This window comes from Phaenicophaeus curvirostris, chromosome 12 (genome assembly GCF_032191515.1).
Source record: "Phaenicophaeus curvirostris isolate KB17595 chromosome 12, BPBGC_Pcur_1.0, whole genome shotgun sequence".
In the NCBI taxonomy this organism is placed as follows: domain Eukaryota; kingdom Metazoa; phylum Chordata; class Aves; order Cuculiformes; family Cuculidae; genus Phaenicophaeus; species Phaenicophaeus curvirostris.
In genome coordinates, this window is record NC_091403.1 from 16,633,229 (window position 1) to 16,648,796 (window position 15,568).

At 38.3% G+C, this 15,568-nt stretch overlaps 1 protein-coding gene across 3 annotated transcripts in view; it reads right to left on the minus strand.

The window, feature by feature from the left end:
- Positions 1–7,842: 7,842 nt before the first annotated feature.
- CGNL1 (cingulin like 1) overlaps positions 7,843–15,568 on the minus strand; it is a 59,002-nt gene continuing 51,276 nt past the window's right edge. The window contains exons 15-19 of one of the 3 annotated variants that reach the window (XM_069867291.1): positions 14,594–14,677; positions 12,890–13,014; positions 12,215–12,323; positions 11,117–11,280; positions 7,843–10,064 (exon numbers count right to left, since the gene is read on the minus strand). In XM_069867291.1, coding sequence (XP_069723392.1) covers positions 9,929–10,064; positions 11,117–11,280; positions 12,215–12,323; positions 12,890–13,014; positions 14,594–14,677 — 618 coding nt within the window. In that variant the 3' untranslated portion in view covers positions 7,843–9,928. Of the gene's footprint in view, positions 10,068–11,116; positions 11,347–12,214; positions 12,324–12,889; positions 13,015–14,593; positions 14,678–15,568 lie in introns of those variants that run through there. The other 2 variants (XM_069867290.1, XM_069867292.1) reach the window with 2 other exon arrangements.

Here is a 15,568-nt window from a genome sequence, read left to right on the forward strand (position 1 = left end):
TTTTTCAAGAGCCAGAAATGTCAAGCTCTGCTAAGCACGGAATTTTCAGTGGAGCGGTTAATGGCTACAGTTAATGGCTACCAACCTCCCTTTTCCCCCATATTACATCTAAATTTATAAAAATTATAATGACAATGAGAACAATTGCACTGACTAGATAAAGTGCCAAAGTTAAACTGTGCTGCTTTTATGCGATTCTCTGCACTCAGTTGCAGAGCATCCTCAGAGAAGCTCACAGGTGTGGTCTGGCAGCCATGTGCACTCCTGTTTGCGGTCAGCAGCATGCACTGCATGCTTCAGGAAAGCAGAACTGCAATTTGTGCAGTGAGTATTACCACTATGCTCTGTGGCTGGCTGGTATCTTAGGGAAAAAAAATAAAATGACAAGACTTACAAAAGTCTGTGGAATCAAAGCTCAGTTACCTGATATCCGATACTCTAGGCTTGGCAGACGTAGCAGGTATGGGTCTTTTTAATCACTCGGTATGGAGACCTACTCTACCCAGGAGTTACTAACCCTGTGCACTGCCACCTCCTGCCACCTGCACTGCCCTTCAGATGCAACTGCTTAACATCATTCATCGTACAGCACATTGACATCTACAGGCTCTGCAGTTTATACACAGGCTCCGGAGGCTTATGCCACCTAACTCCAAGGCATAAGCACCTGCCTTTTCTGGAAACAGTAGTGTGAAGCTTTACAGTAAAAGCCCTCCAGATGAATACAAACACACTGCAACAAGAGGCTAAGTAAGTAATAATTGCATAAGTACAAAAAGCTCATTATTTTGCTCAAAGCTGAACAATAGGTGTTTAATGTTACGAACACAGTGTGTCATAATATTTCCCGTACCACAAGCCTGGAAACGTCACAACAGCAGACTGTGGATCCTGCCTGCCTCTCACTTTAGTTGTGGACACAAGGGAAGCTGAAAATGTAAGTAAGATGTAGTAATGTGTAGTTAAAACATCTTGTCAAGATTTCACCCACAAAAGATAAGACCCAACAGACACTGAGAAAACACAACCAGGAGAGAAACCTCGCTTGGCACAGTTTTGTTTTTTTCTCTTTGACCAAAACAAAACGAAACCAAAATGAAAACTGTCAAAACAAGCTTGCCCCAAAAAAGCAAAATTGCCTAACAGCCACCTATCAAACAGCCAGACTGTCAGCATCTGGGAACCTGTGTTTGCGGTGAATAAGCAAATACCAACAATACCAACTATGTTTTCCAAACAGCTTGTGGTCAGGGCTCCTCGCTTGCTCTCTGCCCTGGTGCAACTGATGTCATGCATTAGGTCTTCCAACACAGTGTCTGCACTTGTCACTGAAGAAGGAAGGACTCCAGCCAGGAAGTCCAAGAGAGACTGTCAGCCAGGCACCACATTAGAAAGCACCCTACAGCACAGCAGAAATTGGTAGACTTCAGATACTCACTTGCACCTTTATAGATAGGCCTGTTGTGTGGTAGGCAAGCAGCTGGCCCAGCAGGCACAATCCTAGGGCTTGCTTCACGGCAGTTGTCACAGGGTGATGGGTCTGATGAAAATCCAGTTGTCTTTGGAAAAAAAATACCTTGATAGGAACTAGTGCAAACTTGCTGAGTATACATGTCTTTAAGTGGAAACTGTTTAATTTCAAAAAAACAGTTACATTTGTGAGCGTTTTGAGTTGGTTTGTTATGTTAGGTACAAACTTAGAGCTACCTTTCCCCTGCAGAAAACATGAAGGACTAGGTTGCCAAGTAGGGGGTTCCCAATGCCACTATTGCTCATTTTCTCAGTACAGAAGCCAACAACAGCAATAAAGGCAGAAGAGGAAAGAAGGTTGATTAAGTAGAATGTAGTTTTCCTTCTGCCATCCCGACTCCAGTGTGGAACATGCATACAGGAGGCTTATTGTGCACACATCTACCAACACTGTTTTTCCTTCACACAGGTAGCAGCTGTAGTGACCCTATTTCTTATTCATTCTTTTCTCTTCTCTGCTTATCCCACAATGTTTATTAAATTCAGTCCATCTAAAGAAGTTTCCTAGCCAAAGGATACCAGCCAGGCAAACCGAAGAGATGAATTCTCTTGAGCTCTACAGGAGGCTCAGACTGCCCTTGGACATCCTGACAACTATTTATCCTTACCCGGTATCACATACAGCACCACACAGACCACGGCCTTTCATTGTGACTCTTAATAACACTTAAAAAGTTCACAGTTGGAAGGGACATTTTGATCTAAATTGTGAATTTGATCTTATCTTTGAAATAGCTGGATACCATACACAGTATGTACTGAAATAGCAAGGCACAGCAAGCTGTGTTTAAAGTAAACATAGCCTGATCCAGGAAGCTCCCTTTCTTTGGCTGGCAGATGTTGCAGCTTTTACATATTTTTATTGGACTAACTTTATTTTATTCTTCCTTCTTCTCACAGCCATTTTACCTGTTACACAATAAACTATTTTCTTATTTGAAAAGAAAAAATTAAAACTCCCCATAAAGCAAGGAAATCTAGACTTAAGGCTATTTTTCTGCAGCAGAGACACTCCACAGAGCCTGTTGGTTACTGCAAAGCCAGCCCAAGACCCTCAATCTCAGCTGTGTGGCAGGTAAAACAGCTCTCCACTTTGGAAGCACTGCAGCATGTCACAGACTGCAGGGCAAAGGGCTAAACACAGCCCAGAAAGTGGACATGCTCAAAATTCACTGAAAAGTGAGATCTTTGGCGTTTCTTCCTAGTGTTTTGATCCAGGAAGTTTCAATGCAGATACAGTATCAAGTTTTCAAGGTCTGGTTTTGCACTCTATTTTCTAGGCATGTTGACAAAAGCATGAGGAGGTCAAGGACTGAAACAGCAGCTCAAACAGATTAGAAACTAGAAACCTCCTGATTCCCAGTGTTCTACTTACAACTATGAGACCACCCTGTTTTCTCTAGATAGTTCAGCTTCCTTTGTTTTTTCTTTTGATAAAGCATTTAAAAGACAAGTTAAGAGTCTTGTTGGGAGTCTGTCAAAAAGCTCTTTTACAAGGCAGATATCCCCGATAATGCCAGAATTCAGATGAGGGTGGTCTGCGCTGGAAAGGATTTAGAGTAACCACAGTATGACCATGGCCACTGAATTTGTTATCAGTTTTAAACAGGCAGGCAGGCACCAAATGAGCTGATACAGCACATGCAGTGGCACACAGTTATGTCTCTCTGCCTTCAGAGTGTGTGCGTGCAAGTGTGCTCTTGGGTGCTCAAGTCGCAAATACCCAGCAAGTCCTTTCTTCTTAAATAGCATTTGCTGTACTTTAACCAAAAGACCTGAACAAAATTAAAACTATAGCAATCTCAACCTCATTTGTAGTACCAAAATCACATAATGGCAGCCTCAGCCAAGTCCAGTTCTACGTCTCAGTTCTTATCATAGAATCATAGAATCATAGAATAAGCAGGTTGGAAGAGACCCACCGGATCATCGAGTCCAACTGTTCCTATCAAACACTAAACTGTGCCCCTTAGCACCTCGTCCACCCATGCCTTAAACACCTCCAGGGAAGGTGAATCAACCACCTCCCTGGGTAGCCTGTTCCAGTGCCCAGTGACCCTTTCTGTGAAAAATTTTTTCCTAATGTCCAGCCTAAACCTCCCCTGGTGGAGCTTGAGGCCATTCCCTCTTGTCCTGTCCCCTGTCACTTGGGAGAAGAGGCCAGATCCCTCCTCTCTACAACCTCCTTTCAGGTAGTTATACAGAGCGATGAGGTCTCCCCTCAGCCTCCTCTTCTCCAGGCTAAACAACCCCAGCTCTCTCAGCCATTCCTCATAAGGCCTGTTCTCCAGCCCCCTCACCAGCTCCGTTGCTCTTCTCTGGACTCGCTCCAGAGCCTCAACATCCTTCTTGTGGTGAGGGGCCCAGAACTGAACACAGGATTCAAGGAGTGGTCTCACCAGTGCCGAGTACAGAGGGAGAATAACCTCCCTGGTCACACCATTTCTGATACAAGCCAAGATGCCATTGGCCTTCTTGGCCACCTGGGCACACTGCTGGCTCATGTTCAGTCGCTGTCAACCAACACCCCCAGGTCCCTCTCCTCCAGGCAGCTTTCTAGACAGACTTCTCCTAGTCTGTAGCTGCACAGGGTTGTTGTGCCCCAAGTGCAGCACCCGGCATTTGGCCTTGTTAAACCTCATGCCATTGTTTTCAGCCCAGCAGTCCAGCCTGTTCAGATCCCTTTGCAGAGCCTCCCTGCCCTCCAGCAGATCGACACTTCCACCCAGCTTAGTGTCGTCAGCAAACTTGCTAAGGGTCTCCCAGGAAAATAAAGTCCAGGCTGGGCCAAGAACAGCCGGCTCTGTGGGTGTGAGAGGTGATGTTCTAGTCAACAGCTCAGCTCTCCTATGAACTGCTTTCTAGAAAAGTGCATTTCAGTTCTGGCACAGACTGGGTTTTCCCAGGGACGAGTCAAGTCCGTCTCATCGCTCTTTCCACTCCAAGGGCAGCAACGTCACAAAAATACCTACAGAAGTAAACACACACTTGACAAAAAGCTAGATCCAAGGGAAAACACAGAACCACACACACAATTTCTTTCTGGAAAACAGATAAGATAAAAGGTGAGTCACGAAAAATAGATGCTTCTGATACTGGCAGGACCGTAACTATCCAGGGTTTGAAGATGCTGAAATCATCTCTGTAAAACAGAAATACCCATGCTGCATGGGGTTATGCAGCTCATCAGTTTCAGTTAACAGTGCTTCCACAGAAATATCGGAAACATATGCTGTTCCTTTTAAGCACTGTCATTTGTCTCAGCTGGACTCTCTTGAGAATCTTCACTGCAAATGCATACAAGAAATAGGCATTTCCTACCCCTACTTCAATGTGCTCCTTACCATCCTGGTCTTCAACCTTTACGTTCTTTCCCCGGAAACAGATTCTTAGATTCATCACAGCCCGACTTAAGTATCTGTAGGTTTAAAATGGCTTAAGCAACATTCAGTGCCAGGGTCTTTAAGAAGAGTGAAGGGAAGGTCAGAATCAAATTAATCAGAACTGGATTGTGCATTGACCTTTCTTACCGTCTATATTTTCTCCCTTACTTCACATTATGCCATTGTTAGGTTTCACCCTATCCAGACAACATGCAACCAAAGTGAAAGGACTGCTCGAAACTTGAAAAATAGCTTTGTGCCTTAATATATAAAGCATTATTCAGAAAGCCCATTCTGCTGAAGAAGCAGAAGTACATAGAAAGCAGAGAAAAACTCCAGTTACCTGTAACGAGTCCCTTCCCTGCACTCACACAGAAGTGTTCCTACAGTTTTCCTACTGGCAGCTTGGAGAGGCTAAACTTTCATCATCCACTTGTGCTCAGAATTTAAATAAAGTTTTTTAATTGCCCATTCTTCTGCCAAAGGCATGAAGCTTCAGGATCTGAATAAAACAGCAAATTGTTATCAGAGGCAGAGAAAACATTAAATGTCTCCTCTTGCATAAACCACACAGTCCCTGCTGACTGGTAATAAACATTAAAAGGGCTGTCACACTTCTGCTGAGGTGGGTAAGCCTAATTCACTACTGCATTTGACCTTGTCTGTGCAACTTTACTCCTCATCCAGTCTTTCCTTTTTTACATATTAGAAGAAAAACCTGTAATGTCTCTATCTTTTCCTTAATAGCCCAGCGCTTATGACTCAAATTTGAAATGACAATGACATTCTCTCCACTATAACATAATAGGGTTAGAGGGTTAAATATGTGACCTAGTCAGCACCTTATAAAAAAATAAAGAACAAATGTTTTATAAACCCTGGCAGTCTCTAAAGAATGTTGCTCAGCAACGTCTTTGAACATTTTGCAACATTACTCGATAACTGCAGTTGGTAGAAATTAAACAGCTGAAATGTGTAGCTCTACTCATAGGATAGGAAGCTCCAGTAAGCTAAAAGCACCAACATTTAATTACTGAACTATGCTGCGTGATCCGGAAAAGGCCTAAAAGCTGAAGCTATTGCACTGTGTAGCTCACTCAGCAAAGCACGCAGCTGGTCTGTAAAAAAAATAACGAATGCTCATGGCTTCTGGAACAGTTCAGAAAATCAGCTATACATCAGAAAAGATTACCAAGTCAGGAAAAAAGAAAGAATTAAGTTGAGAAGAAAGAGGATAAATCAGAGGAATATGTAGATTAATCAACAAGTTCTAGTGTCGTCACCAAGAGACATTAGCTGGGAGCGGAGGGAGCCTGCCTGGCGACTGACCAATGAAAAGCAACTGACAATGCTGAATTAAGAAAGTGTTTGAATTGTATGAGGTTTTCCTCAAATAAAGCACGAAGGAAGCAGGTACAGGGGACAGCAAGACAATAACTTTTTCTTCCTCCATACACTAAAAAGAGATACAATAGCTGAAAGACCTTCAAGTTTTTATGAAAAGAGATGCCTTCCAAACTCAAGGGCATTAAAATTCATTACATGTGATGAAAATCCCTGATTTTATTACTTGGACAGCAAGTGAGAAGTCTGTGGAGGACAGGAGGATTTTGTTCACTTGCTGCTTTACATTTCCCTATTTTACATTGTATAGCAATTGCACTGAAAGATCTTGGAGTACTTGCTAAATGTCAGTGATTTAAAACATCAAAACACTCTTGTAGAAGTTAACTTGTATTCTCCTATTTACAAAAGTAGGCTCAGAAAACGAAGAGGATCTGCCAGAGTGTAACAGATTAGTGAAAATGCTCAGAATAGAACTTGGATTTGATTCTTAATACCAGGAAATATAAATGACCGCATAAATTCTCTTAAGGCACAAGTCAGGAATTGACTATGGCAATATTAATCTTACACAGCTGCTTGAAAAGCATGTATATTTAGGCAGAATGGAATTTTAATAGGAAGAAATATTGTTTTTATAGAAAATCTCTCACCATATAAAAAGTCAAGATCTCACTGGGATATGAAAGGCCATTAATGAAGAGAGGACAAGAAGTTCATTGTTCATGACAGATTACTTAGAGAGAAGCATCCACTATATAAGACAACAGGTTAAGCTTATATCTAAAGTGATTTAGCTTGTGTCTGTTTATGACATTTCTGGTATCAAGGAAGAAAACTAAAGGTCTCTATGGAACAGAATTCAAGCCATATCTCTATAATACACCAGAAACATTGATGTTTGTACAAACTTCTAGGGACTCCCTGTGTCACAACGATGTTTCTTCACATATTCTCCCTCTTGCTAGATTACATGGAATTAACAGGAATTTTTTTTGAAACTAAGCTTTAAGATGAGTTTTGATCAAAAACTGTCATGAGATAGAATGAACAAATCAGACGCCCTTAAACTACTATCAACATTGTTTTGTGGTACTTAAGATCTAGACCCTACTTTCACAACAGCTAGCACATACCAAGAAACAGAACTACCAAAAGTTTTGTGAATGAGTTGGAGCGCGCTTTCCAACATCTTAGGATTTTCTTTTATTTTAGTCACATCACTTGAGAACTTAAAAGAAGAAATGCCATTTCCAAGGCTAAATGAACAAAGACCAATCCATTTTTAAGAAGATGTGAGGGGAAAGGGTGGTCTAATAAGCAGGATCTCTCCCACTAGGAGTCCACAACAACATGTTCCCCTCCTTCTAAGTTCAAATGTAAAAAGAGTATTGTAGATTACACCTGCCACCCACTTTACAAGTTAAAAAGAAAGTAGTTATCCAAAAAGAAGAAAATGCAGAAACTCTTTTACAGCATCAGTATTGGCCAGATAACTATTTTCTTATTATATTTTAAACACATACTTCTATATGAAATTAAATTGTCATATCGAGCTATGTGCACATACAAAGTAGAACTGAAAGAACTGAATGACTGTTTATTTTAAGTGAATTTTTTTTTTACAGTTTAGTGCAACTGGAGGTAGATGCAATATTAAGTGACTTTCTTCCAGTGGTTTGAAATAATAATAATCTATGAACATCAGGATAGTAGAGTACTGTATATTGGAATCAGCTGTTTGAAGTTAAGTCCACATAAACATGCAAATGGAACAACAAAAAATAAATCACAGCAGGTTATGATTGTCAATACAATATAGTACAGGTCTTTTTGTAAGAACGGCTGTCTCTATGTTGTCAAAATAGTAAAGCTAGTACTAAAATATATATATATACTGTATATACTTGAAAAAACAGACAAGATCAGAGAGAGAGTGTTACAACTATGCCGTTTATATTGTTTTCCATCTATCTCAAACCATCAAAATCAAGTTAAAGAGAATTACATGGCAAAAGAGTCTGTAATCTGCTATGCATGAATATATTTCTGATCCCGCTGGCAGGAGTTTCATTTCATGTAATTATATGAAAATGGATACTGCCATTGTCAGGACTTTTGCCTCAACCATAGTCTATTTTACTTTCACAGCTGTTAAATTTGTGCTCTTCAGTAGACGCCTGTGTGGGAGTAATGGAAGCTCCCAGCAACTTTAAAGTATTTTTGCATTACATTACATTTCACTATTAATTGGTGCATTCAGTAAGAAGAGCTCACTAACCTGTAACTGGGGACAAACACTAGTAATCAGACAGGACTTAGCTATCATTTATTACAAAACTGGCACCCTTTCCTTAGAATAATAAATTGCAAAAAAAGAAAAGGTGGTCTGGTATAACATAAATGCAAAAAATACATATTTTTAGGAATCAAATGGAAACTGCTTTTGAAATAAAATCTGCAATCCTTATTTTTTTTTCCTTTTATATTTCCCACAGTCTGATGAACAGATGGATCACCCAAAACGCAGATACTTCTGTAAACTGCAATACTAATTACGTATCTGCATGTATGACCATACTCTGCAAGAGATCACAAATAGATGCTCAAGAACAGCTTAGAATGAAAAAACAGATCACGTGCTTTGTGTTTCCTTGGTGCAATTTCTTGATAGGTGCATAACATTTTTGGATCAATTAATGAAGAGATTTAAGCATGTCAAAGACCACAAATAATTTTACTGGAAGAAGTGGGACTGCTTAGAGATTTCAAGGTGTCTGTCCTGATGCTCTCAAATCAGCAGGTCTATAACGTTTTGCCTCTGGCAGTATGGAGTTCATTTCAGGAAACTGAGCATACCAAGTAATAACTGACCTCATGCTCACCTTTCCCTACTGTAAAAGAGAAAGCTTCCCAAACTAAGTTAACAAGAAAGCTATATGCAAGCCTCACTCATCATCCAGATATGATGGTCCTTTTAAAGTCAATGGGCAGAATCAACACTCAATCTCTAATATACAGAATACATACGATAAAACTGGTTCCAAAATGGGAACATACTTCCTGGCTCAGGCCCTGCGAATCTGCTATGTAATGCACGAAATGTATTCGTTTTAATTTGTTTTCTTCTTAGTTAAACCCCAAATATAGCATTCAGTGGAAACTTAAGTACTTTACATATGAAACTGATTTATACAATATTTGAAACTTTAAAAAAATAGTTCTGAAGTAGTCAATAAAAAGATTGGGTTTAAATTATTTACATTTTATACATCATTTACCCCTACTTAGAATTATTAAATAATCTTCAGTGGTTTCCTTAATTTTAGAGAAAAGCTTAATAACTACAAACTAACTATTAATTCATTTCAAATGGCTTTTTACTTGAACAAAATTTTAGCAAAATCATATTTCCAATGTGAAACATTATCCCTGTGTTTTCAGTAGCAGTTATATATATATACCTCTCCATGTTTTATAGCTGGTTTATAATGCAATCCAGTTTTCTATAATAAACAGAGATCTAAATAAGAAAAAGGCACAGTATGGATGAAAACATTATATTCCCAACTCTTAAATCCCTTTATGTAATTTGGCTTCTAGAATATCCAGTTTCTTGACAATTTGTAATTCTTCCAGTACTGACAAGGATGCACAGATTCAGTATTTATTTAGATTTTTGTGTCATCATCTTTTGAAAAGTTATTTCCTGAAGGTACTTCACAGAGACTATCACCATCCGTGCTGAAATCATCATCATCATCATCTTCAGAATCAGCCAACACTTTACTTGGTGACTTCTTCAGTCTACTAGAAGAAAAATACATATCGTTGCTATTAAAACTGCACATCTACATGCAGAACACTTAAAGCTTAAAATATTAACAGGTAGGATTTAAATTTTTAAAGGATGTCAAAGGAACCTGTGCTCCAATAAGGATAGATAATGATAAACTCTACCTTAAATAAAAGAAACATGCAAGAAAAAGAAGATCAATTAATCAATCAATCCTATTTTCAAGCACTCTGACTAAAGTCACAGAGAGGGTAAATTGTAAACTTTACACACTGAGATATTCAAAGAACGCGGGATAGCTGTACCTCACTGCGGAGGATTAAGGGACAACACACGACCAATATGATCAAGTGAAGCCGTTTTAATCAGAGTTCACAACACATTTATACCTCTCTTAAAAGAGGCAAGCCATTGTGTTACAAGCTGATTCGTCAGTTCTCCTTTAGCAGCAAATAATCATTGTTTACATACATTATTATGCTTTCCCATGAGAAAGAGCTATGTGAGCACTCTGGTCTACAAAGTTGTTACTATGGAGGAAAGCTTCCCATGAGAAACGAGAGGAGTACAAGACAGAGCAACTTTCTAATGATACAGAGGAAACCTTAAAGACAGCGTGTCCTCTACAGTAACTGCTTCTTTTGCAAAGTTAGCTTTATTCAGGTGCAAAAGCTGGGTTGAGCACATCTAAATATCCGTGCCCATTTTGATCTAAAAATTCCTCAACACCTCACAGTCTTTAGCAGGAAATTTTTATTACTACAAATGATAAGAGTGTTAAGTCCCATCACCTTTTTCCACTTTTTATTCCCCGCCTCAATGATTTTATTTAGCAGGCACATCTTGGAAAGAAGGTTTGGGCACCTCAGAAAGAGCTGGAGAACATTTGTAGAGAAAGGAAATGCCAGAAAGATTCACAGGTTTGTCTCTTAAACTCTGTCTGGTTTTGACACACTCAAAGTTCGTGAGAGGAAGACCTCAGTTTATGGACCAAAGGAGCAAGAGATCAATCTTGTGCGTGGTGGTCCGATACATAATTGTAAACTCTGATAAGCCACCCTACCTTAATTCCTTCTTTGCAGAGTTTAGCTGTCCTTGCAATTGTTCATTCACATCTAGTTGTTCTTCCAGTTCTCTCTGGAGTTTCTTTTTTGCATTTTCCAGTCTGTCTATTTCTTCTTCAGCTTCTTCAACTTGTCGTTTCATCGCTTTCAAACGCAAACTCAACTGAAATATTTACATGTCAGCTGATTAGAAGACTATTTTAATAAAGGAATTTTATTCTTCCAGCATCTATGAGAGGGAGAATAAAGACACAACTTTGCCACTGCATAGGATATAGTAACACTGTAATCCTATGCTTCAGAAATATTCAAAAGTCAGCATTAGACTTTGAGAAAAGTGATGGGATACAATTTTTAAAGAAGAAATAACAGCTACAAGCAAACATAGATTTGGTACAGTAAGACAGTATTACATGTTAGCAAAAGCCTGTTATTGATAAGGGAAGACTGGAACTATTAGTGGGTCTAAGTTAAGCAACTTTACCAGACAGATATATAAAATGTATTTAAATACCCAGAGGGTATTAAAAAATTGTTCCTTTAACAGATGTCTGCAGTCTGAAACACACTGTTCATTCTCTAGGCAGAATATTGACTATTTGACTTGTGTACTGAAACAAAACATGTTTTAAGCAAGGAATCAACAAAGAACACAGGAAGAGTAGGGCACATTGATATTCTAATAGCAATGCATGCTTAATATTTAGAGCCGTATTTAACAATAAACAGCTTCTTTCTTTAAAAAAAATTTATAGTGGCAAAATAGAATATATTATTTGTTAGTGTGTGTATTTATAGGAACATGTGTGGGTGCATATATTTACAGGACCATATACTGCCTGTTATTTGCTTTACTTCTTAAAATAACTATAACATTGCTTCTAAAAGTGCTTCCTTCTCATAATTCTAGAAATGAATAACAATTTAGTACTAGACAAAAGAACATCATGACAATGGGAACTGCAAATCTCACTAAATTGGAGTTCATAAGCAAGAATAATCAGTAACTACCTATATTCTTCTTGTGTACTTTATATGTGATGATTTATGATAGTAGGATTAATATCAGATATTTGCATATTAGTCTTTTCCTCTACCTGGTCCTTTTGATCAGTCAATGAGAGATGTTCATCATCTACTTGCAACATTAACTCCTTCACTTTTCTTTCAAGTCTGCGGTTACTTAGTTGGAAATTAGCTCTATCCCTAGAAAAAAAACCAAACCAAACAAGACAGGCTTGTAAAAAAAAAGGAACTAAAATACTTACAGTCATGCTGACATACATCCTTAGCAATCTTTGAAGAATTAAGTTAATACTAACAGCCCCTGCTTTGATTTACTGATTCGATGTAACATGTTAAAAAATTGTTTGAAAGCACGAACGACTAAGTGGAATTTCTTCTGTCTCCAAGGCAACATTTAGAAAAACAAATACATTCCTCCAAGGTTAAACAATGAAATGAACATGGAAAGGGAAGTGTTAAACTATAGTAAATATTTCTAAGCCTGTTACTGATGTTAGATATTGATAAAATAACGAAGAATGGAACCATGTTAGCACTGTGTCTAGTTTTAAATTTAGAAGGTAACTTCTAGCGTGTTTTCTGGCAAGAAGAACATTTGCAATACTTGTTTGAAGCAGTCACCATTGAAATCTGGTGCTTGTGAGAGAAAAAAAAAATCAAGTTAATTGTATTAGACTTAATATTAGCAAGAGGTCAACTAACAAATATAAACACGCATGGTTTAATCTTAACATAACTAGTTTCACCTCTCTTCATTTTCAAGTCGTTCTTCTAGCTCCGTGATCCTTGCTTCCATTTGAGCAACAAGTCCCTCTTTACTGGATCGGTAAGAACCCTCCAGGTGAACGATTCGGCTCTTCAAGTCTTTGTTCTATAGTTTGAACATACTTGATTACTACAGACACTCTCGTATTAACAAACATCACCTTAACACAAAATAAATTTCTCCAGGCAAACATAAGGTGATCAGTTAATTTTTAATTTAGTAAATATGGTAAAAGAGAGACAATGAGAAAAAAAGACTATTACCATGTTTTATTTAAAATAATTTAGTGATAAGTTTGAATTAATGTTTTAGGCTCAAATGGACCCTTGAACTTCAGGTAGCTGCAAGCCCCTTCCAATAGTATTTATTAACATGCCAAATTTTTTCAACTAGCATCTGTCTTATTCTCCAAACAAATCTTTCATCAAATTCGGTATTCTTCCCCTGTATCTCTCAGGTGTATGGCTGAAACAAGCAGACAAAGAAGTTACTTGCATCCAATATCTCTTTACTCTACCAAAGCTGTTACTGGAGAGTTTTTCCCCCCGCTTTCTTAACTATCCAATGTTATTCCTAATACATAAATATTTTGGAAAACTTTGCAAGCTGCTTGATTTGTAGAAGTATGTTCTTTGTTCAAATTTCAAACTGTGATCTTGGATCTCAAACACTAAAAAAACTACAATTGAAAAGTCAGAACTAAGGTATATGGATGCACACGGGATATACCAGTAGGTGGCATTCTTTTTTTCTTAAACAATTAAGATAAGATTAATGTCACATAATTTAACACACCAAATTAGGTGTCTGGTATAAGTATTTCCCTAAATTCATATTACAATCTATTTTATGTTCTTGAGACTGTCAATAATAGCATGACTTGCTAAGACAGCTTTCCTCTGGATCTCACCTAGGGGCTATGTAAGTAATCTTGCTCCCAAAGACCACTGAGCTGCAAACTATAACGTTGCCAAGACACTAGAAAATATTTTTACTACGCTTTCTGTCACAGATATTGAAACACGAGTCATAATCCTCCACAGACAACAGAGAGCAGCAGTTCTCTATCAAATCTCTATCTTTTCTTCCAGAGGCATGTCATTTTTTCACTTGTTTCCTCCTACATAAGAAAATACTCAACCAAAATCACAATTAGTGGTCAGAGGATTTACAGCTATACTGGGTAACAGTGTCTTTGATATTCTATAGGTTTTTCTGTATATGTGCTTCTTAAAAGTTTCTATACTGATATCTCAGCTTTATTCTAAAACAAGCATACCCTATCAACTGTCCTCAAACACATAGATAGAATCTGTGTGGTAGAGAGATGCTGCATTCACTACAACAAAAAAGTTATTAATTATATAAATAGATGTATGCATAGTGTAAGTGTTTGGTATATGAAATTCATAAACTGTGAAAAATCTCAAGCAAAAATCTGGGGTAGGTACAGAAGAAAATAATACTAAGAGAAGATATAATTCATGAATATAATATTTTGAGTATTAGTATTAAGATAGTAATGGGTTTTAGTCTATTCTTACTAACATCCTTACAGCAGCACACTACGGTGGGATAGTGCCATCTACCAAATCCTGTACTCCTTAAATGCTTATTTGAATTTCCTAATGAAGGCAGACACTCGGCCTGTTATCTTGCTAGTGTGATAGCATGTGATAGTTACCTGTCTTTCCAATGAAATTTTGTCACACTCCAAATCTTGCTTTAAAGCTCTTTCCTGAAGTAGCTCTGTCCTCATTTGTTCAATCTATAATAGAAAGAAAAAAATAAACACATGGTATGATGTGTATGTACATATATACATATAAAGTACAAATACCTATGCAATGAGAAGAAGATTGCTTGCTCTTAAAACTCAAGACATACAAACAATTTCATATGAAGTTTACAACTACAACCTGAAACATAATTTTCCGCTTTGGGAAGCCCATGTTATTCCCAGTGCTTACACCAGGCCTTTTCCAGCCACACTGGGAAATGCTGATGTTCAGTACATATATTCTGTAGGAGGGAATTGAACTCTAAAATGTCACGAGATACATATCATGTAGCAAGGAGCTGAGCTCTGGAACAACACATCACTCTTCAAACACCTTCTACAGCTGTTTTCTTCATCTTCAGTCTGAAGCTCTGCAATGGCACCTTACCTTTAGGCTGCTGACTAGGCTATTTTAAAGTTTTGCTGTATTAAAGACAAACTGGTGACTGCAGGGAAGTGCCTAGAACTTACTGAGACATTCTGAGCATCAAAAACTGAAACTTCAAGACTAAAGGAAAATGTCTGCAGTGCCCAAATACTTTTCTTGCCTCTCCTTCCTGCTGAGACTGCTCTTAAGTATTTACAAATGCCTTTGCTGGCCCAGCTAACGTTACCACAGCACTCCTGCTGCTCCCCCACAACGTTTACTCTGAGGAACATCACCTCAGGAACACCGGGAACCTGTGCTCACAGGTATTTGCTCTGCAAACAGACTGACAAAGGTTTAGTGGCCACAGATGCCTTCTCTTCTTTACAGCACTTACATGTGAACTTGTATAAACACAGCATCACATTTAAGCAGCTCTAAGTTACAAATTTATCTCACTAAGGTCTTTCAAAAGCCATTGGGAACTCCTGCATAAAAAAATACAAAAGTAA